Here is a 24,196-nt window from a genome sequence, read left to right as displayed (position 1 = left end):
GTATTCAGTGTTTCATGAACTTTGTGAAAAATATGTATTCAGTATTTCATGAACTGCAAAAAGTGTTTCATGGACTTAGTGGATAATAAGTAAACAGTGCTTCATGGACTTTCATGAATGATTATGTGCAAGTGTTTAATGAACATTCATGCATTGTATTTTAATAGTGTGTCTATGGACATTTAAAGTTGTTTAAGTATTTTGTTATGTGTACCACAGTGTGAATTAACATTAAAAAGTGCTTAGTGAAGGAACTGTGAATAACCTTACCTGAAAACTGAAGCACCAGCTGTTTTCGGTAAACAGCACTTTCAAGAACTGAAGAAAAATTCAAACGAAACTTAATTATTTACATAATTATTGCATTTTTTATGTGACAATTTGTATATTATAAATTTCATTGCTGTTATCCAGTTACTGTTCATTTACAAACTTCAGGAGAAGTTTATCTGTTTAAGGTAGGGGAAATGTAATGCCTTGCAGTATCTCCTACCATGTTCAGTAAACAATTGTCATTTGTTAATTATTTTAATCACTCATCTATCACTCCTTCCTCATGTTTATACATATAGTTTAAGGACTGCACATATAAGCTGAGATGATTATTTGGCATGTGTATTTAATAGATCATTAACCAAAAGTATTTGCTAAAACTTACTGTCAATGTCCGAACTTTAGTGAAGCTAGTCCAACCGTCATCTTGCAATGATTCTTTTGATTATATTCATTTCCATGTGACTTAACATTGTATAATTATAATAATACAACTACAAGTTACTTTTAGATACTATTTCATTGTCGTTAAATGTTCATATGTGCTGTTATTTGTGTAAAATTCGCCATTCCTAAAAAGCACTTTTCAGCAGTTTCAATATTTCGGATATATTGTACCGTAATATTTCTTCTCTGTCATAACTGCATTTTTGTTAAGGTCAGAGAGAAGTATATTTGTTTATTGTTAGATGTAGAATCTTTTGCTCATCTATATATGCTCATAAAATGTTTTTTTAGTTAAAATATAATATTATTGTTGAATGTTTACCGCTAGAGAACTTTTTTTAGGTTTTAGGATTCCTAAATGCATTTGATTGGTTGTTGTACTCCGAAGTCATTTTGATTGGCTGAGGAAATTCCTAAGTCATTTTGATTGGTTAGTGCGCAGAATCACGCAGAATCCTAAATCCTAAGTTGCTGCGACAGGTATAAATAGCGCGGATAAACAACATCTTTCATGATCACAAAATTTCCGTTCATTACGGCATAAAAATCAGATCTTTATCAATTATTTAGATCGTATTGTCAGATCTTCTCCGTTCTGAGAATGGTAAGCTATTTTACAAGTTAAAACTACATTTACATCTATGGTTACAGTATTTAGTACATTAAAAATGATTCATCCTATGTCTTATGAACTCCAGAGAGCTCAAGAATTTATCTGCGCTATAAGAAAATACTTGCTATAAGATCTGTGTTTAAAGTCTACATTGAAGTGCCTTTTGAAACATGTCGACTTTATAATGCGATAATATTAGTAACCTTTAGTATCTGCAAATAAAAGACGTTGAAAACATGAACCGCAGTTGTTTTGAAGCCATCCTGACAACAGCGGCTAAATTATAGGCTGGGTAAAACTAAATGGTAGCGGTACACTACAGTTATCATCGCGAAATGTAATGAATGCAGTTTCACTTTCGGTTTGGTTGGTCGTGTAAACACCATAAATTCATTTTCAAACGTGGACAATAGCGTGACAAAATAATGATGGGATAGTAATTCATTTGGATAATAGATAAAATGCAACACAAATGAATGTAGAAAGTGCTTTGTATATCAACGTATGGGTAGAAAGTTTGGCGCTAGTTCAACGCGCGTCGTATACAGCCTTATAACAATAGACTCAATCTCTCGCACTACGGTCACATTACATTCACCTCTCAATCGTGATACATCGGCTATCTCGGATTCCTCCGTAAGATAGGCCTCGTGGCTAACGGTCGCCATATTGCCTTGTATTACTACTTTACTACCCAAAAGGTTGTCAGTCTATTGTTATGAGGCTGTATACGATGCGCGTTGAACTAGCGCCAAACTTTTTACCGAAACTTTGATATTAAGAGCACTATTAACGTTCATTTGTGTTGCATTTTGACCTATTATCCAAGTGATTTACTTTTCCATTATTATTTAATCACCCTATCATCCAATTTTTAAGATGAAATTACGGTGTTTACAAAACCAACCAAACCGAAAGTGAAACTGGATGCATTACGTTTCGCGATGTAAACATTAAATATTTGTTCAGTTTGAGGAAGCGAATCGATAATAGACGTTGGAATATGTATGCAATACAGACCATCATTGCCGATTGTAGTACTGGCTAAAAAATACCTTTTATGACAGGTCATGTATAGAACGTTAATCAAATGAAATAGTGACCATAAATCACTACAAATGTCTGGGTTGTTCATTAACCCATTTATGCCCAGTGGACTCACCCATCCTTCTAAATTGGATCAATTTATTTCCAAAAGTAGGGGTGTCTGGTATATTTATTTCTATATTTAGAATATTTCTTACAGAAATTTCTTTAAGCAAACAGCGCAGACCATGATGAGACGCCGCATTATGCGGCGTCTCATCTGGGTCTACGCTGTTTGCAATGTCCTTTTTTTCAGGACGCTAGGCATGAATGGGTTAATATAATTAATGCACGTTTCTGATCTAATTGCCTGTATCTAGTTGTAATTACCATGATATTGATAAAATTAAAACGTTTTTTTTTCATAAATTAACATTACATGTTTTATTTTTATCATTTAGGGAATATATAATTGTATCATTATCATCATTAAATATTCTGAAAATGATCTAAATTATCATGATTACTTTAAAGTAGAATTTTTAAATTTTACTCATTATTTTTAATGAATTTCCACATTTGCTTGATTCAAAATAAAATGAATTAATAAGGGTTTCAGTTGTTAGTTTTAACCCTTTTTTAGTTCGATTAAATTTAAAGTACTAACTACGTACATGTATGTGAAATGCTCTTGAGTTCGTTTCCTGGGCCTAGAACCAGTACTTGGGTGTCTCTTGGAGATTTCTTAAGAATGCTCCCACACTGGGGATCAAACCAGTGACCTCCAGATCATTAGGTGGACACCACATCCATTACACATCAGCGACCTTTAATTAGTAAATTACTTTAGTATTGCAGCATTATATAATGTAATGTTGCTACATATTTTTGGAAAATGATTAATGTGCAGTACTAAATAAATCTAAATGCATACAATTTTAATTGTGTATATTGTGTGATTATTAGTTACAAATTCCCTTTTTACAGGTATACTGGATTATGAAAGACTGATAAACATTGACAACTCATCTCCCCAACGATACTTTGTGTGGCTCATTCTCAGAACAAACCCATAGTCAGTGAGAAAACTACAGTGTAAAAAGACCACTTGATTGTGACAATTATGGCTGACCAAGCAAATGTTATCATTTAAAATAAAGAGAACTTCCAGTTCAATATACATTTTATACCAATTATGACATTGGCCAACACAGAAAATAATTATAAGGTTGATTTTCCCAAAATTGACTGTTACAATTGGATTTGTTTTAAGCTTCACTGTACTTTGTCTGAAAATAAAAGTCCTTTATGATGTAATAGAAACATACATATTTAATTTTTAGTTTCACAAGGATATATATATACATACATATATTATAATATCTTTTATCGATGGTCAATCAATTTAAGTTTAACTAATATATACATACACATTTTATACATGTGTATGCTTTGATTTTTTTCTATTGAAGCCAAATTAATATCCCATTAGATAGATAGATAATATCACAGCAGTATTTCTATTTTGTCTGCAAGTACTGCAGAAATCATGGATTATTATTTTACTGAGTCAGCCTTAATCTTTATATTATAATTGTTAAAACAGATTAAGATGTGCATTATACAATTGAGGATGCATCAAGATTAAACAAGAGCACCAACTTGCGGGTGCAGACCGCTCATCTATTTTCTTTTCAAAGGTGAAGGGACTCTCATTTTCAATCACAAAGAAGGGAGGGGTGGAGTGATGAGGGGTTTATAGTGTGGGGTTGTGGACATTTATTACATTATCTTCCAAAAAAGCGAAAAAAAAAAAGAAAAAAAATAGGGGGCGGGGGAGGGGGGGGGGGGCGATGGGGGGGGGGGGGTATTTTTTGGGTGCGATGGTTGGACGGTATTTCAAACATAACCGTTTTAACAAAAAAATGGGTGGGGGGTTATTTTGTGATGGGGGTGGTGGTAATTTGTGAGATGAGATTAAAAAAAAAATATATAAAAAAATATAAAAAAAAATTGGGGGGGTGGGGTGGGGTGGGGGGGTGGTGTGGGGGTAAAGTGTGAGGGTGTGGTGGTCATTTGTGAGATGATCTTAAAAAAAAAAAAAAAAATATTAGGGGGGGGGGAGGGCGGAGGGGGGGAGGGCACGGGGGATGGTTTGGGTGGAGTCTATTGTGGTATGTCAGGTAAGAGTAGTTTCGTCAAAGTATCAATCAAATCTAATCATAAATAAAGAAGTTATGGCAATTTTAGCAAAATTTAATAATTTGACCTTGAGAGTCAAGGTCATTCAAAGGTCAAGGTAAAATTCAACTTGCCAGGTACACTAACCTCATGATAGCATGAAAGTATTTGAAGTTTGAAAGCAATAGCCTTGATACTTAAGAAGTAAAGTGGATCGAAACACAAAATTTAACCATATATTAAAAGTTACTAAGTCAAAAAAGGGCCATAATTCCGTAACAATAACAACCAGAGTTATGCAACTTGTCCTTTTACTGTACCCTTAGTTTGTGAGTGTTCCAAGTATGAAAGCAATATCTATGATACTTTAGGGGTAGAGTGGACCAAAACATAAATCTTAACCAAATTTTCAATTTTTTAAGTATAAAGGGCCCATAATTCTGTCCAAATGCCAGTCAGAATTACATAACTTTGCCTGCACGGTCCCCTTATGATAGTTCATAAGTGTTGCAAGTATGAAAGCAATAGCTTTGATACTGTAGGAATAAAGTGGACCTAAACACAAAACTTAATCAAATTTTCAATTTTATAAGTATAAAAAGGGCACATAATTCTGTCAAAATGCCAGTCAGAGTTACATTACTTTGCCTGCACAGTCCCCTTATGATAGTTAGTAAGTGTTGCAAGTATGAAAGCAATAGCTTTGATGCTTAAGGAATAAAATGGACCTAAACACAAAACTTAACCAAAATTTTCAATTTTCTAAGTATAAAAAGGGCACATAATTCTGTCAAAATGCACGCCAGAGTTATCTAACTTTGCCTGCCCAGTCCCCTCATGATAGTAAGTAAGTGTACCAAGTTTGAATGCAATAGCATTGATACTTACTGAGAAAAGTGGACCTAAACGTAAAACTTAACCAAAATTTTCAATTTTCTAAGTATAAAAAGGGCACATAATTCTGTCAAAATGCACGCCAGAGTTATCTAACTTTGCCTGCCCAGTCCCCTCATGATAGTAAGTAAGTGTACCAAGTTTGAATGCAATAGCATTGATACTTTCTGAGAAAAGTGGACCTAAACGCAAAACTTAACCGGACGCCAACGCCAACGCCGACGCCAAGGTGATGACAATAGCTCATAATTTTTTTTCAAAAAATAGATGAGCTAAAAATGGTACATGTATTAATTAATAAAGAATCAATAACAATCAGAAACTGTGCTTTTTTTTCATTATTGTGTGAAAGGATTTGAAGTAATGATGTGTTTTTGAAATATGATTTATGTGAATTTGAATAAATATATAAAATTTAGTGATTTTCTCAGACAAAAACTGTTAATTACATACTAAAGTATTCAAAATGTATTATTGTAATATTTATTTGAATTTTTTAGTACAAAAAGCACTTTTCCTTGGCATTTGTATTTATAGTAATTGCATATTTTATAATTCTGACAGCATTTATAAACTGTGTTCATGCAAGCATGAACACGGTTTCATTTTTTGAGTATTTAAACAAGAGGGCCATGATGGCCCTGTATCACTCCACTGCTGAAAAAAAGGCTGAAACAAATTTCTCTGCATGTGCAAATACTTAAATATAGGCCCTATTTAAGCACATGTACACTTTTGTGACCTTCTGGGCTGGGTCAAATTTAACCCCAGGGGCATAATTTGAGAAAACTTTGTAGAGGACTACTATATCTCACTACATACAAAATGTGGTAGCCCTAGGTCCTAGAGTTAAGGACAAGAATATTTTTAAAGTTTTCACAAAATAAGAAAGATATAAGCGTATATAATGTTCAATTTTGTGACATGCGGGTCAGGATCAAATTTGACCCAAAGGGCATAATTTGAACAAACTTGGTAGAGGACTATAAGATGTTACTGCATACCAAATTTGGTAGCCATAGTCCGAATGGTTTTCGACAAGAAGATTTTTAAAGATTTCACAAAATAGGCGCTTTAAAAGCGTTTATTCAATTTTGTGACCCCCCGGGGCAGGGTCAAAGTTGACCCCAGAGGCATTATTTGAACAAATTTGGTAGAGGTTTATTAGATGTCACTACATACCAAATTTGGTAGCCCTAGGCCCAATGGTTATGGACAACAAGATTTTTAAAGTTTTCACAAAATAGGCCCCATATAAGCGTATGTTCAGTTTTGTGACCCCGGGCAGGGTCAAATTTGACCCAAGGGGCATAATTTGAACAAACTTGGTAGAGAACTATAACATGTCACTACATACCAAATTTGGTAGCCCTATGCCTTATGGTTAAGGACAAGAAGAGTTTTAAAATTTTCACAAAATAGGCACTATATAAGCATATAATTGATTTTGTGGCCCCCAGGGCAGGGTCAAATTTGACCCCTGGGGCATAATTTGAACAAACTAAGTAGAGGACTATACAATGTCACTACATACCAAATTGTGTAGCCCTAGGCCTAATTGTTATGGACAAGATTTTTTTTTAAGTTATCACAAAATAGGCATTATATAAGCATATGTTCCATTTTGTGACCCCCGGGGCAGGGTCAAATTTGACCCTAGGGATTAAATTTGAACAAATTTGGTAGAGGACTATTAGATGTCACTATATACCAAATTTGATAGCCCTAGGCCGGATTGTTATTGACAAGAATTTTTTTGAAGTTTTCACAAAATAGGCCTTATATAAGCATATGTTCAATTTTGTGACCCTCGGGGCAGGGTCAAACTTGACCCCAGGGGCATAATTTGAACAAATTTGGTAGAGGACTATAAGATGCCACTACATACCAAATTTGGTAGCCCTAGGCCCAATGGTTATGGACGAGAAGATTTGTAAAGTTTTCACAAAATATACTCTATATAAGCATATGTTCAATTTTGTGACCCCCGGGGCAGGGTCAAATTTGACCCCAGTGGTATAATTTGAACAAATTTGGTAGAGGACTATTAGATGTCTCTACATACCAAATTTGATAGCCCTAGGCCCAATGGTTATGGACGGGAGATTTTGAAAGTTTTCACAAAATAGGCCTTATTTAAGCAAATTTTCAATTTTGTGACCCCCAAGGCAGAGTCAAATTTGACCCCAGGGGCATAATTTGAACAAATTTGAAAGAGGTACACCCCAGGAACATTCCTAAGAAATTTCATCAGAATTGGACCAGTAGTTTAGGAGAAGATGTTTAAAGGAAAAGTTTATGCATGGATGCACGATGGACACAGGACCTTTGGCCAGTGGAGCTAAAAATCAAATTAAACATTTAGTTTTGATTTAAAATCAGTTTTTATATGCAAGTGTCTATTTCACTTATAAATTAAAACAGCATATTATTCATTATTGAAAAGATTATTCCAAGCTTGATGTCATATTTCAACTTTGCATAGTGTAGTTAATTGAACATTGTATTGAACTGTATGGGCAGCTATATTTTTTAATTTATGTATGTTGTATTATACAAAATGCATTATTTCTACCACAAGTAGACCATATAAGGCCTACTGCTACTAAATAGGCACTGGTATGAATTTGACACTGTTTTTGATGCTCATACAAAACTTTAATTATTACTACACTTTAGTATATTAAATATTTTCAAGTTTTTGTTCAACATTTTTTGCAAAAGAAAAGAGTGTCTTAATGCATTTGAAAATATACTTAAAACAAACTAAAAATGCATTTTAACATACCTTTTTCCTGGTAAAGTGTATTTGGGATGATAAAAAATACACTTGAAGAGTATTAATGCTGGAAAAATGCAGAAAAAAATACATTTGTTTCTGTTAGAAGTGTGTCTTGTCTGCATTTTTAAGTGTATTAAATGCACATCAAATGCAGATAAATACAATGCCAATACTGTTACATGTATTGTAATGGACATAAAATGCACTTGTTCTTGTAATTAAATGCTTTAGTGTATTGAAATAACCTTTTATAACGTTTTTAACAATTAATAATACCTTTTTATATAAATTTTCTTTTGAAATGTGACACTTAAATGATTTTTGCACCACTAGTAAGAGATATAATTTGTGCTCATAATGCTTTATCATTACACTACATAATATCATTTGTTGTATGAAAATTACCCGTAAAATTCATGTGAAAGCTCAAGAAATCAATAGCAGCGTGCTATACCCTGCTCCTTTTTACATGACTTGATGGTATTTAATCCCCAATTCTACATGGCTAAGGCAAAATTAATGTGCAGATTTGACAAATAAGTCTTAACTGGGATCCAATAGGCAGACTTTCATATTACTTGTATTTAATTTAAATCATGATCTGAATTGCTCTTTGGCAAATCTTTGTTGGTCACAGTATTCAACTGAATTTTGTTCACTTTGTAGTGATAATATTTTCTATATTTATCAGACAACATCTTTCTTCAAAAGTTTAACATGATTGCTTGGTTAATTTAGAAACAAGATCAATGCATCATAACATAAAATGAAAAAATGTGTAATAGTAAAAATGGCAGCAAAAAAGCACTAGATTATCTGCCTTAAATCTGAGACGATATGTTGATGTATGGGAATTTCTCATAAATAATGTGCTCCATAGTTGTATAGTTGTATAGTCGCATGCATGAGTGGTGTCAATGTCACAATACCAATTAAAGCCTATAATTTACTAAAACAATTTGAAGTTTGATGTGAGTTTTTTTCAAGATCTGTTATATATAATTATATATATATGTATATATATATTGATGAAAAGTTAACATGCAATAAGTTTACTGTAATTAAGTGAAAAATAGTTTTACTGATTTGGTTGGATGCATATATGCAGATATATCATGGTTTGTGCAGAGGACAGTTAACAAGAGCTGTCTCCGTAGGATGACATACGCCCCCGATAAAGGCTTTAATAGAAGTTATGAGCATTTTTCAAAACCTAAAAGCCGACCCTAAGTTCAAGGTCAAAGGGGTAAAAATTTGTGTGTGTATGGGAAGGCCTTGTCCATATACACATGCATACCAAATATGAATGTTACATCTGAAGCGACATAGAAGTTATGAGCATTTTTTGAAACCTAAATGCAAAGTGTGACGGATAGACAGACGGACAGTGCGATCACTATATGCCCTCCTTTGGGGGCATAAAAATGTGTTTCACATTGTTTTGGTAAATTAGTAATGTAGTTAAAAGAACAGAATCATCAATTATAAAGTTATTGATTATAAAGTGTTGCTGGCATATTTGATGCATTCATGTAGCTATAAGAAGGTCCCTGTTTTATCCCCACTGGCACCGAGTGAGGGTTCTCAAAATCTTTAAACAATATGAATAACTACATATAGGGTCGAGAGCCTTGTTGATATGGGGGCTAAACACCTGAAATCAAAGCGACCCAGGTTAAAGGCCGAGGCCAAATTAATAAACCAGAGGCCGCATGAGCCTGCTATACTCTGAACAAGTATTGTTTCTTCTCAGAAAACTGGCTTAAGTGTCTTACTAAGCTTTAGACTTTGAGTTTCAGTGCAATCAATCTAAAATAAATTGGTCAAATTAAATAATAATTTGTAAAAAATAAACATTCTGCACAAATTCAATTATTTACTTTACCTGTGTGCATGAATCATTTCAGTCTTGATGGTTAGTGAACTATGTCAAAAGCACCATATCTATGAAACACTTGTTTTTTTAATATTGCAATGTTCCACAGAAATGCTGCTGATGATTATTCTACACGATGATGAATTATTAGATATATTTCTAAATTCCATTTCCACCAACAATTCGGTTATTCCACTACCAGTTCACATGTTTCATACACAGTTGAAAATAACACTATTTCACTCAACAACCGTGACACATGTACTCAATTTTTCAACTTTTCGCAATTAAAATTGTCTTCTACTGTTATTGTTGTTGTTGTACTTTTGAAAGTAGTTCGAAAGATGGCGACCATTAACCCAGAGATTGATTTATGAAATAAATCGTCTGCTGATCCAGAGTGATTCACCTCTGTGTTGGGCTCAGAACGGACTATTGTTATGAAAGCGTCTCATTCATGTCATGATCATTCCAAGCGTTCATCATTGAGGTTACAGTATACTAAACAATCTCTTGCACGACGGTGACATTGCATTAACTGCATTAAAGAAAACCATCTCATACCATGATATCTTATATCAGTCTTAATTCATTATTATATAAAATTGATATGTTTTTTATGTTAAGAAACCAGCATACATACACACGTCGAAGCAATTCCTAATGTCACTCAATAAAAAAGTATGTTCAATTGTTTACATTTGTGAAGTGCATGGAATGATTCCATCTGCGTAAATGAGCGATAAAATAGTTCCAAAGAGTTGCACAAAAACTCGCAAGTTTTTGCATGAATTATCGTACATTTAAAAGTCATATTTCTTAATTTAATGCATGCGATCTTAAATATCAACTCAAATATACATTGAATGCGTTTGTTCGGTTTTAGCTATTTGGTAGACAAAATGGCGTGCTGAGCCTTACGCAGAGTTGTATGTGATAGCAAGGAACGACAACTCTGCGTGGAGATTGCAATAGACCCTTTCGGGTAGTAAAGTGGTAATACAAGCCAAGATGGCGACCATTAGGCACGAGGCCTAACTTACGGAGGATTTCGGAGATCGTCTATGTATTACCATTGTTATTCTAGGTGTTTACTCTTTCTTATGGGTAATGATTGTATTCTTCACCCATTTTACCTTAGCATGTGATGAATAAGACTCTTTAAAACTAAACTAGCAATGCCCTTTGACGAGGCGACATACGGTACAAGATAAATCCGTTCACGTGCAATGGACGCAATATAGTAGCATATGAAAATCATGATATACAGTACAAATTAATAGACGTGATATAGATTTCCTTTGTTGTCGCATACAATAAATGTATTTGCACACGTAGTTGATGTAACGATCTACACGCTGTCATTCTACCCATGTTTCTATAAAACGACACATTTTGTGCTGTCTTAAAGAGACAACTTAAACAGTTAATAATCATTCGATTTAAAATTTTAAACCAACGTCAAGCATTTGAAATTGATGGTAATTTAATCAGGGTGCAGGATCACGTGACTTTGTTGGGTTCCCAATTAAACGTTAATGGATGAAATAAACACAGGTAATTGGGTTTTAAAAAAACTTGTTAAAACAAATTTTATCAAGATTCTATTCTTAGAATTTCAACTAGTGCATAAAAGACAGATGTTTATGCTGCTTATGGCAATGCGAAATACACAAGAATAACTTTATTTAATAAGCCCGTGTTCTTGTTAAACAATGCGCTGTGTAATGAATGGTTTTGCTGCACGCAACGTGAAATTTTGTCACCGATTTCAGACGTATTCAAGGATTTATTATTATACCTTAAGATATCAGCACACACTGCAAGAAAAACTGTCTTTTAAGCACGAAATATTTCTGCATATGTATTTCAATAACTCGAGATATTTAAAAAATAAAGTTCCGAACGGTATGTTTTCATTCTGTCCAACCTGTGTGTAACCGCCTGAAAACCTCGTTGATTCTGCAGCGTGTAATGGCTACAGTTTTATTTCAAACAGAGCTTGAATAGTGCTGGTATTCCTCATAAGCAGAAGTTTAAGCGCTTAGTTGTATCTTAAAGGGGCTTGTTGACTGAATTAGGGCTTTTTGAATTTCGTATTAAATGCCATTTCTGTATAAATGTGTCTGAGTTGTATAGCTAAACAACGAGAAAAAGAACATATCATATTTTAACACACACACTTGGCCCCAGAGCAATCGAACCCTGAACGTTCGAATTACAAAGCTGCCGCCTGAAAATCTCGGTGAATCCGAATTAAACATATATTTTACCGTATTTAAATTAGTTTATCTAATCGACCCACGCGTTGACACAAAATTTCAACGAAACAAGAAGAATACTAAAAATCAAACCATCTTTTTGCATTTATAACGCTATATAATTCTATCCGTTTCACAAGACTGCGTATAATCGAACAGGTATTTTAGTATAAGCATTAACCAAGTATGTGTTATTATGCTTCGATTAGTACACTGTTCATTGTATTCAGTAAACAATGAAAATTGTCGATTCGTCAATATTTTAACAAGCCCCTTTAAACTGTATTGATAACAATCGATAATTGCGTGGATCTGTCAGCTTTATAAATATAATTGTAACTGAATACGTAAGCTTGGAGCTTCCTTATTGTATTTGTTTTAAGAACGGTACAAGGGTGGTACTCTGGTAAGTAATTTTTATTTATTTTTATTCAAAAGGTCGTTTACAAATTATATTCATGTAATCTTTCTTATTTGTATGATTGATTTATAAATCAAAACCATAGTTTTGTTTTCGAAATATAAACATATCTAATACACACTACTTACTTAAAATTTGATTTGAAATTTGACCTATTTAATTTTGCATTGGTAGGGTGTAAATGTTTCATTTCTTGTAGTATATTGCAGCATAGTTTTGAAGTTCGACCCATATGGTGAGTACATGTATAATATGTATATACATATCAATCCGATAAGGTGTTTGCCATTAAGAAAATATATATGTTAAATGGCCATTCCCGATAAATTGTTATGACTAAAGTATGCTTATACGAACATGTTTAAACATGCTATTTATACTTTAGTTTACACCATCAATTGAATGTTTTATCGAATATACAAGATATTGCCGATTTCAATTATAATTCCGTAATTTTATTTTAAACAAACAATTATAGCTATACTAATTTGCAGACATTTCGCTTTAATTGTAAGGGAATATGAAACGAAAACCGGACGTGCTTAACCGCGTATTTAAAACCCGGAATAATAAGTAATATATTATATAGCATACTGCAAGTACTTCTCAAATCAACATAACATAAAACATATATCCAATCTATAACATCAATAAAATTATACTTATAAATAAATAGTGTTCTTAATCACGAGGATTTAAATATTATAAAATATTTCTTGACGGCATAATACAGACATCCATATCTGCCCACTCACAGCTACGGGATGATAAATAGCCATCGTCTAAAATGTATTCACAATTCAACGACCCAACCAAATCGTTTAAAACTCGGTATAAAAGAATAAAATGAAACGAAAATATAATCTCTTAAATATATTCAATGTTTCGGACACCTACATGTACAAAAACTAATAATGCTATAAAAATTGCGCTTGTAATGCGTCGAAACAGTTTTTTGTTTGATACAAGCGATTCTCAAACAAAACTTTATAGCGCTTCTCATACAAAACTTCATACACACAGAAAATCAGCATGAGTAGAAATAAAGGAATTAATGGTTTGTTATTCAAAACACTACCTTGTAGACATATTTTTTTTACAAAATTAAAACAAAGGTCGAGATGGGTAAGTGTATATTAATGATAGTGTTCAGAAATCAAATTTAACGTATTTCACCTTATTCAAGACCTCGAGTTACCAAAAGTATACGGCATATTTGGTATGCCTTTGCACAAAGATATGGTTGAATAACCCATCCATTTACAATCTAAGAAAATCATCCAAAAGATATGTCTCGTAACGCAAATAATCTACATGTACACTTGGAGACTTTTCTGACGCATCACTTTTTAAACTTGAATATATCCGTTATATATTTTGATATAAATTTTTCGATGCGATCAATTTTGATAATTTGAGTTTTAAGGTATATTCTTTTTGTTAAGCAATTTCAATGAAATTTACAGGAATGATCAGATATGTCTTGAATTATTCTTGGTCCAAATTTCAACAAAATCCGTAAACAAATATATTGATTTGAATACATGTTGCGTTGGAAAAATCTCCAAGTATATTTATTATTTTTACATGCTTACTATAACCCTGATAACCTTTGTTAATGCTATATACTTAACATGTTTTGGAGTGTGATTACTTCGGATTATTGTTTTCAGTAATCGAACATAAACAGCTTATAAACTATTTAAAAAATATATCATTATTTTTTTTAATTAAGTAAAACAAAAACAATTCAACTTGCTACATATTTTGAATATAGATTTTTTATGGAATGGAAGAGACAACGTCATCCGCCGAAAATGAACAATCGGCTGAAATACCACACACATCATTTGTGCAAAATATTGAGTTGACACCTACTTTAGCTCAACAAAGAAATTTTAAGCCGTCATCACAGGGTATGACACACAATCAACCGATGGGATTTTATGTACCAAACGCTCAAATTCAGAATCCAACCATAGATACAATGCAACGTCAGAATGACATTTCAATAGATGCCGTACCATCTGAGCCACAGACCCAAATAATTGATGTAAAAGCACCCGTATCTCAGGCTGAGGTAAACCGCTTAATTAACTTCTTATTTAAACATTGTTTCTGCAATAATGAACGAAAGGCTTAGTTCGTTTAAAACCATAAATCTTTTCTGAAAAATAGGTCTTCATTTGCTTGCGTAGTAAAGTTTCAAAGACATCATTATTATCTTTATTTCATATCAGATTTAGAATCTTTTAATAGATTGAGAATGCAAAAACTGGCTTTGCAAATACAAAGAAGAGTAATACCTTCTCCACAATTTTACTCCGTTAGATATGCTATTTATTCAAAGCGCTCTATAATTATTTTCTTGTCGACTAAAAATCTGAGCAACACAAATATATTACGTTACCTACAATTTATATATTAGAATTTGCATACCATACATATATGGTCTCTTTTTAAGCAAAATGATACCAGATCACAGATTCATGGGCACACTAAGTATTAAATAGTCAGGAAGCAGTTGGTAAGATGTCGTGTATGGAGACATAGTCGTTGTAGAGTGTGACCGCAGTTCGGCTGGCCTTTCATCAATCATCAGCTCATTTATAATTATACAAGTAATTGACATGTACATAAGAGTGCATTAATTCCAAGGTATATCAATTTTCAGTTTGTGCAAAAAAGTTTTATGAATTACGTCCGACAGAGCGAAACTAACACCGATGATGCCGTTTGCAAAGAAAATATTTTGTCGGTGAATGAACATAAATGTGTTTATCTAGCAAATGTTCAATGTGGAGACCAAAATTCTATGATTGTATTCGTTCCCAAAGAAAAGAAGTGTGATGTTTATGCAAAACAGATAGGGAATGACAATAAAACAATAATTAACGTTACGATACATTCAAGCACAGTAACGTTTTGTGGAGAAAATATTAAATGCATTCCAAGCGACGCAAATGGAGAAGGTACATTTCCACAAAACTTTCGTAAACTTTATTGTAAGGTTTTACTTTACTGATCGCAAATACTGTAGCTTAATAGAATCATTGTGTAACCGACAAAGTGCCTCTTGAATTCTTTCTATTAAGGGCAATTATTTCAAACAACTATACACTTATGCGTATTTTGTCCCAGACATCAATAACAAAACTAATGTAAATTTAGATTAAGAACGATGCATACGGTGTAAATAATTCTTTTTCTAAGCACACACTAAGTTGCACATATTAAAGTGAACATATATATAAAACTTATAAATATTATATTTATATATTTTTTTAATTTAAGATATTTTAATATTAATACATATCATCGGTATATTTTGACGGCACCAGAAAACGTAGTTTATATATTTCCAGTATGGGTTCGCATCAAAAGAATAAGAACAGTTTACGAGGGACAGACGATGCAGACTGTCAATGATGTTGACAACTCAATGCTCATTGAAAGTATTGTCCAAGAGGACTTGCTATCAGTTCGACTGCAGAGAAGTAATGGTAAAGCAATTTCAATATACTTACGCATGTCAGTTAATGATAAAGTCATATGGACACGACTTCATACATAAATGAGCAAATTAATGAACGTATATATGTATATATAGACGGAATATGCATCGTTATCGATAAGCAATACAATAAAATACCAATATTTACTATGTGACAAATATGTAATAGCTGAACAGTAAATCGTTTATACAATAAGTATAAGCTGTATGCACAAACGAAAACAAAGAAAAATAATAGCAAACGGTGTTGGAGAAAAAGTTTAAAAATATTTATTTCTACATTTTACATTCCAGATAAGGAATTTTCTCTTGACAATGTATTACGTCACAGAACTATTGAACAGTTTATGTCAAAGCCATACTGTACCTACCAAGTGACAGTTCATGACTTTGACTACGGGAAACAACAGAGGCGTGTCAGTGACGATAAAAGTACTTACTTTAACTAACGTTACTAAGAAAAAAATATAACTTGGCAAAATATGAGACACGAGTCGTTATTGTTCATTGTTTTATAATTATAACCATAAGCCGGACGAGGAACTAACGTAAAAAGTAAAGAACATAAGTAAATCAAAAGAAATAAATTTAAATTATTTCAAGACCCGCAATTCAAATTAGATAGTGGTTTATACTGATAATTTCTTATATAGTCTGTAAGTTGTTTGTTCGTTCTTCATAGATCAATAAATGAACAATGCTTTTCCATTTGCTTTTTGTTAAAAAGGAGTAAACGAGGAAGGAATATTCAACGATGGGCCTCTGTATCGCAGCCGTCCAGCAGACTACGTGCATTATAGCACTATTCAAGACGAGCATGTTCTTGCTTCTTCAGGTCCACCAAAGTTGCCACTTCGCCCACCACCCCCAACAGGTTTTTTTATCGAGACGCGTGCGCAAAAGTTTTCAAGAAATAATGTCAATTTTCACTATGATCAAGCTACTTTCTAATGGAAAACTATATATGATTGGAAATACAAGACAATAATATTTTGTTAAAAAAACAGTTCTTATAAACTATATTCGTAAATAAACATACTTATCATAGAAATCACATCGGTATTCGCAGGTATGGGGCTGTTATTTTCAGAACGAGAACAACTCCGTTGCTGTTAGGCTAGAAACAAATATCTCAATGAAGTTCAAAGTAGTGCAAAGAAAGAGATTGTTTTCTTATTGCATAGACATTACTAAACATACTGGTTACCAAAAATATTGCGCCAAAATATTTAACGTTTTTATTTTATTTTTTGTTTAACTTATCCCTTACTCTCATAGCATCGGTCCTTCAAAAAGTGCTGGAAAGATGCATTTTTTTAATTATTAGAAGTTGTAATTTATTAGATGGTTATCCATTACTATTACGACGATAACTCACATGATTTCCGGGCTTCGTTGGAAAGTAGGTCATGTATATTCCAGGCCGATGCTATGATTTGTAATAACGTAACCCACAATTTTGTAAGTTTGTTTATGGATCAATAGTAGCTTTATCAAATGTTTTATATGCCGCTTTTTTTGAATAAAATGTACAAATATTTTAAGAACAACATGAGCAAGCGTTTCATTTTTCCATTAAAGCGATTTTATTCGATTTTGTCAAATATTTATTAATTTATATAAAATGTGTAAAAAACTTATTAAACATATATTTCAATATTAATTAAAATAAAAGTTAAGAAGAACATGTGTCGAAAATGCGAAATAAGTCAGATATTTAATTTTGAAATCGAAAATGTCTGTACAGTCGAATTCGCCAGCATGTAAATCATGCATGTACGATGTGAATTTTATTTAATTAAAATTATCAAGCATATTGTATGTATTGACCATATGGGGCGGTCCAGCGCATTACTGTGTAGGAAATTCCCAACGTTTACCAAACAGTTACCAAACGATAATGGGAGTAATCATGTATAATAACCTCCCTGGTTTGGTCGTATTTTGTGATAACCGTTATTCGCGTTAGTCAGAGGTTGATTAAGCCACGCCAGGTCAATAAATACGCACAATATCTATGAGTTAGCGGTCGAAAGTCGCATCATTTGGTATAATAATAATAATAATAATGTTCAATAAATACGCACAATATCTATGAGTTAGCGGTCGATAGTCGCATAATTTGGTATAAATAATAATAATAATAATGTTCAATGTCAAAAATCTCTAAAAGCAACATATGTAAGGCGTCTTCTGAATGGCTAACACTTAGGGGTCTGTAAAAACTGTACGTCGAAGTACATTTCCCTTTTTGCCTAGTATGTCTTGTTGACTTTTGAACCAAATGGTACGCATTACTCATTAGAGTGTTTTATCATGCAACTAATACGTGTCCTGTACTTCTCTTAAGCATATTCGACTATCGCTAAATGTTTTGCCTGATAGACATGTCTTATAATAGTTTGAGTCTTTACATATGTTCTTTATTTCATTATAAATAACTTGTCATTAGAAATTCCATAATATACATTTCAGCGAAAATATTTGAACATAGGCGAAATTTGTTTTAACCGTCGATAAAACGTCGATCATTTAGTCATATCTGCGTTTCAGGCGTTCATTAAACCTTAGCGAAAGAACGTTTTAATCACGAGTTTTACTTTACTGTTGTAAAACAAGACGTTTGGTGAGTGAGGAATAGACAGTTCAAATAAGTGATATTTTGGTTTGAAATTTAACTCTTTTTTGCAATTAATTGTATATGACTGTCATTCGGCTTTTCTGATTTGCAATTAAAGTTATGCCGAAAAGGAGATTAGTCAATTCCAAGTCTGTATCGGACATGACGAATAAAACGGGCCGCTCAGCGACAATTCGCCGTTCAGCGACAATTCATAATCCTCCACCGCGTCCAAAGCTTTGGCCAAGATGTCACCATGGCAAAATGAAATTCGCCGAGCTTCTTGAAAAGCTAAAATTCGAAAAGGTGTGTAATAGTCTGCAATTCAGTGTGGGTAAATATGTCGAGTCATCTCATAGGAAGGTAAAATTTGGCATCCATGCTAATTTCTCCTTGATTTATATTTAATGTGAAAATGGCGGATGCCATCTTTTATTTTGTTTCGTTTCATTGTATTTAGGTCAAGGTAACGGTACATTATGAAATTTGATGACTTCTTAAAAAAATATACATCAAAATAACGCGTATACGTTATCCTACAACATATAATTATCACGTGTAAAACAAAAATGAGCTATATACTTAACTATCATCTACCAGCAATATGTATACCATTTGGCGAAACCAGTGTTTAAAATATTACTTTATAATGATTTGCATAATTAAAAATAATACTTTAATTAGTATTGTTTAATTTAGCGGCAGCAAAATTTATAAGTTGCACTATTAGAGACAAATGTAAACATACGGAAGACTTAAAAAATCAGTTAGCTAAAGTAATAAAGAGAGACTAGTGCCCATTGGTAAATGTATTCATCAACTGGCATCTAGCTTATTTTATATGCTTAGTACTTTTAGCAGATGACATATGCGAAGCCTCATATTATTCATATTGTGTCGCGCAACTAAAATTATTTATTTGCTGGGATATAAGTAAATATCTTAAACATTTTAGGAAGGAAGTTTCCTGGTTTACACATCTCAAACATGCGAGCAATCTTTGGCCTTCATCGATTCGAATAAAGCAGTGAAGACTCTGGATATTGTTCGTGACAGCAAAGGATATTACCTTAAACATAAGGTGTCGTATTCAGTGTTCAAGCATTTGTTAAATTGTTGTAAATGTATATGTCGTTACCTGCTCGGATATTAATATTTTTGACAGCGATTCTTATTTTATAAGATATTTATTCTAGATACCAATAAAACACAATATAGATTGCATGTTCATAACCACCTTTTCTTCAAAGGAGAGTTAACAACTTTTTTATATTTTAAAATCCACTGTGTTACTGATTACGAAGCTGGCTTGTTTGCATATTTATATTAACCAGAACTTAATTGTAACAGTTTTAAGGTTCGTCTTAATTTCACTATACCGACAAACTATTCAGTGTTAATAACAACTAGAGCTTTGTCACAGACGGGACGTTTACCCCCCACATGAACAGCACATGAAAAGTACTTGAAATAGGGATCACCATGCTGAATGTGAAAAACGCACTAATTAAGTGACCCAGTGACCTATTTTTTTTCCCGGCATGGCCCATGTTCTAACATGGCTTAAGAATCATCTAGATAAAACTTCTGATCAAGTTTGGTGAAGAGCGATGATAAGTACTTGAAATAGAGAGAGAACACCATAGGGAATGTGTAAAACGCATTAAGTGACCCCGTGACCTAGTTTGTGGTCCGGCATGGCCCATGTTCAAACTTGGCCTAGAGATCATCTAGATAAAACTTCTGACCAAGTTTGGTGAAGATTGGATGAAAACTACTTAAATTAGAGAGCGGACAACATGCTGAATGTTTAAAACCCGCTATGTGACCTCATGACCTAGTTTTTGACCCGGCATGATCTATATTCAAACTTGACCTAGATATCATCTAGATACAACTTCTGACCAAGTTTGGTGAAGATCGGATGAAAACAACTTGAATTAGAGAGCGGACACTTAAAACAGACCGACAGACAAGTTCACTCCTATATACCCCTCAAAAATTCGTTTGTGGGAGTATAATTAGAGAGCGGACACCATGCTCAATGTTTAAAACGCACTAATGACCCTGTGACCTAGTTTTTGACCCGTCAAGGCCCATGTTCGAACTTGGCCTTGAAATCATGTATATAAAACTTCTGACCAAGTTTGGTGAAGATCGGATGAAAACTACTTGAATTAGAGAGCGGACACCATGCTGAATGTTAAAAAACGCACTAAGTGACCCTGTGACTAAGTTTTGGGCCCTGCATGGCCCATATTCAAACTTGGCCTAGAGATCATCTAGATAAAACTTCTGACTAAGTTTGGTGAAGATTGGATGAAAACTACTTGAGAGCGGACAACATGCTGAATGTTTAAGACACACTGAGTGACCCTGTGACCTAGTTTTTGACCCGGTATAACCCATATTCAAACTTGATCTTGACATCATCTAGATACAACTTCTGACCAAGTTTGGAAAAGATCGGATGAAAACAACTTGAATAAGAGAGCGTACACTTAATACGGACCGCCCGACAGACAGACCAACAGACAAGTTCACTCGTATATACCCCCTTTAACTTCATTTGTGGGGGTAAATTAAATGTCTGTGAACACGTTTTTATACAAACTAGAGCTTTGTCACAGACGTGACGAATACCCCCACATGCCGCATTGACACAGAATATTTTGCATGTTGTCTTCACAAAAACACAGCGGACACCATGCTCAATGTTTAAAACGCACTAAGTTACCCCGTGACCTGTTTTTTATCCGGCATGGCCCATGTTCGAAGTTGACCTACACATCATCTAGATACAACTTCTAACCAAGTGTGGTGAAGATCGGATGAAAACTACTTGTATAAGAGAGCAGACACCATGCTGAATGCGTAAAATGTACTAAGTGACCCAGTGACATAGTTTTTTACCCGGCATGACCCATATTCGAACTTGACCTAGATATTATCTACATACAACTTCTGACCAAGTTTGGTGAAGATTGGATGAAAACTACTTGAATTAGAGAGCGGACATTATGCTCAATGTTTGAAACGCACTAAGTGACCCCGTGACCTAGTTTTTGACCTGCCATGACCCATGTTCAAACTTGGCATCATCTAGATACAACTTCTGACCAAGTTTGGTGAAACTCTGATAAAAACTACTTAATTTGGACGCGGACAACATGCAGAATGTTTAAAACGCACTAAGTGACCCCGTGACCTAGTTTTTGACCCAGCAAGACCCATGTTCGAACTTGGCCTAGACATTATCTAGATACAACTTCTGACCAAGTTTGGTAAAGATCGGATGAAAACTACTTGAATTAGAAAGCGGACACGGACCGACCGACAGACAAGCTCACTCCTATATACCTCCCTAAACTTTGTTTAGTGGGGGTAAATATTTTGCGCATTTTAAATAGTAAACATGTCATTTGCATAAACTTCTATGTAATCATTCATAAAGTTTGACCCCGTCATATTATTTTAGGTATGTGGAAACTTGTCAGCATTAATTGACAATGCTGTTGGAACCTATATCCTGCAGGAAATACCAGTATCTGCAACAAGTACCAAGCTTTAACAGCAGAAACGGATTGCTTCGAGATTTCATGTAGAATGCCACTGTGATGAAAGTTGTTAAAATATAGTATGCAATAGTTTCTGATCTCATTATTTAATGGGTACGTATATTCCAGTGTACTTTGACAAAGTTACATCATAAAAATTACGCCTACTGAGCATACGTATAGTGTCACTAACTCTCTGCCAAGAAATAAGTGTGTGTTTTCATCAAAGTAGCTACGTTGTGGTCATCCATGAAGATATGGAACAATCGACAGCAATCATCATTGAAAAGAGATAAAGTGAATATCAGATGCACCTGTATGAGAGAAAACCCTCATTTTACAATTAAGTCCATTATTTACGGCAATGAACATATGCCAAACAGTGAGGTTCATAATAATTTCACTAGACACAATACATTTGTACATAACAAACGCAAAAACATGACATTTTGTTTAAAAGGTTTTGAAGTGTGGTGCAATGTCTTATATAAAATTATGTAGTACACATCTGCAATCATTAAACGTTTTTACATGTGGTCACTAAGTTTTAACCTCTTCCAAGTGACATTCTCACTAAACCATGTTGTATTTAAATCCTTTTTAAATCTATCTTATTCGAAATGATGTATGTTTTGTATTTAATTCAAAAGCGTGCTGTTATTGCATATGTATGTTTATGACCATGAGCTGTATATATGCTCAAGTCAAAATAAACCATTAAGTTCTGTTCAGCTCTGATAAAACTGGGGTCACTGCATTGTAACTGTCAGTGCAAAAGCACTGCGGATTTAAACTTTCAATAAGGAGCTTCCAACCTCATACTTGAACCCAAAATATTCATTTATACACCCTCGAATTATTCATTAACCCATTTATGCCTAGCGTCTAGAAAAAAAGGCCTTTGCAAACAGCGTAGACCCAGATGAGACCCCGCATGATGCAGCGTCTCATCAGGGCTGTGCTGTTTGGTTAAATAAAATTCTGTAAGAAATATTCTAAATATAGAAATAAATATACTAGACATCCCTAATTTTGGAAATAAATTGATCCAATTTTAAAGGATGGGAGAGTCCACTTAGCATAAACGGCCAAGGTTCAACCAACCGTTGTCTGGAATCTCATGGACCTCAACGCATCATAGCCTATATGGTAGTTATATTGATCCCATGACCATCACAAACTTAAGGTACCCGTATGTGTCCGAGGGAGGACATAAGGAGCCACTTTGACATCATTGCCTTTAACAAGGCTGTTCAATGACAGACATCTTGCAATTATTTATTAAGCCTTTTCTTTAATTACTTATAATATAAGTGGATTTAATTTAGTAAACATAATTAAATCAATAAAAAATAATCGAAAACTCATAAAATCCCCAAAATCCCATGGTAACAAACAGAAAACTCTGCATAAAATCCAATGGGAACAAACCAATAGGTCGGTGAGGGTCAATGGAAACAAACCTCTTTTTAAGCCGATGGAAACCACACTTACAATGTGAGGACTGAAAATATTGTATTAGACATTGGTTCAATTATACATAAGATATTTGAGGTAAAGAGACGAGTGTTTCAAGCGACATGCCGTTTTATGATGGTAGCAATTTGCCCAATGTTATTTTTAAAATCATTAATATATGGCAAAGTAATGGCTGAGACAGGACATTTGACTTTTCAACTGTACGCGTGACTTTGGCCTATGACACCTGAGTGTATCTTTGACATTTGGGGA

At 33.7% G+C, this 24,196-nt stretch overlaps 1 protein-coding gene and 1 long non-coding RNA gene across 3 annotated transcripts; both read left to right on the top strand.

Annotated features, from left to right (window-relative positions):
• Positions 1–1,886: 1,886 nt before the first annotated feature.
• On the top strand, positions 1,887–4,041 carry LOC127860549 (uncharacterized). Its single transcript, XR_008039839.1, has 2 exons — positions 1,887–2,400; positions 3,347–4,041. It is a non-coding gene; the product is annotated as an uncharacterized LOC127860549 (long non-coding RNA).
• A 7,075-nt stretch (positions 4,042–11,116) lies between these two features.
• On the top strand, positions 11,117–23,192 carry LOC127859944 (uncharacterized). 2 transcript variants are annotated; one of them, XM_052397586.1, is made up of 9 exons: positions 12,626–12,759; positions 14,552–14,854; positions 15,449–15,746; positions 16,140–16,277; positions 16,583–16,720; positions 17,016–17,162; positions 19,027–19,214; positions 19,864–19,989; positions 22,387–23,192. In XM_052397586.1, the coding sequence occupies exons 2-9, from the start codon at positions 14,564–14,566 to the stop codon at positions 22,477–22,479; spliced, it is 1,419 nt and encodes a 472-aa protein (XP_052253546.1). In that variant the 5' UTR covers positions 12,626–12,759; positions 14,552–14,563; the 3' UTR covers positions 22,480–23,192. The 2 variants fall into 2 exon arrangements, with proteins under 2 accessions (XP_052253547.1, XP_052253546.1); XM_052397587.1 differs by lacking the exons at positions 12,626–12,759; positions 14,552–14,854; positions 15,449–15,746 and adding an exon at positions 11,117–11,199.
• Positions 23,193–24,196: the final 1,004 nt, after the last annotated feature.

Source organism: Dreissena polymorpha, chromosome 15 (assembly GCF_020536995.1).
Source record: "Dreissena polymorpha isolate Duluth1 chromosome 15, UMN_Dpol_1.0, whole genome shotgun sequence".
NCBI classification, from domain to species: domain Eukaryota; kingdom Metazoa; phylum Mollusca; class Bivalvia; order Myida; family Dreissenidae; genus Dreissena; species Dreissena polymorpha.
This window is presented reverse-complemented; position numbering and strand designations above follow the sequence as displayed.

What these genes read in the sequence shown, in the direction of transcription:
- LOC127859944 (XM_052397586.1), top strand. Translation starts at nt 14,564, where the DNA reads ATGGAAGAGACAACGTCATCCGCCGAAAATGAACAATCGGCTGAAATA. An exon ending in AAGCGACGCAAATGGAGAAG is followed by an intron (nt 15,747 to 16,139) that starts GTACATTTCCAC and finishes ATATATTTCCAG; the next exon opens with TATGGGTTCGCATCAAAAGA. An exon ending in GCGTGTCAGTGACGATAAAA is followed by an intron (nt 16,721 to 17,015) that starts GTACTTACTTTA and finishes TTTGTTAAAAAG; the next exon opens with GAGTAAACGAGGAAGGAATA.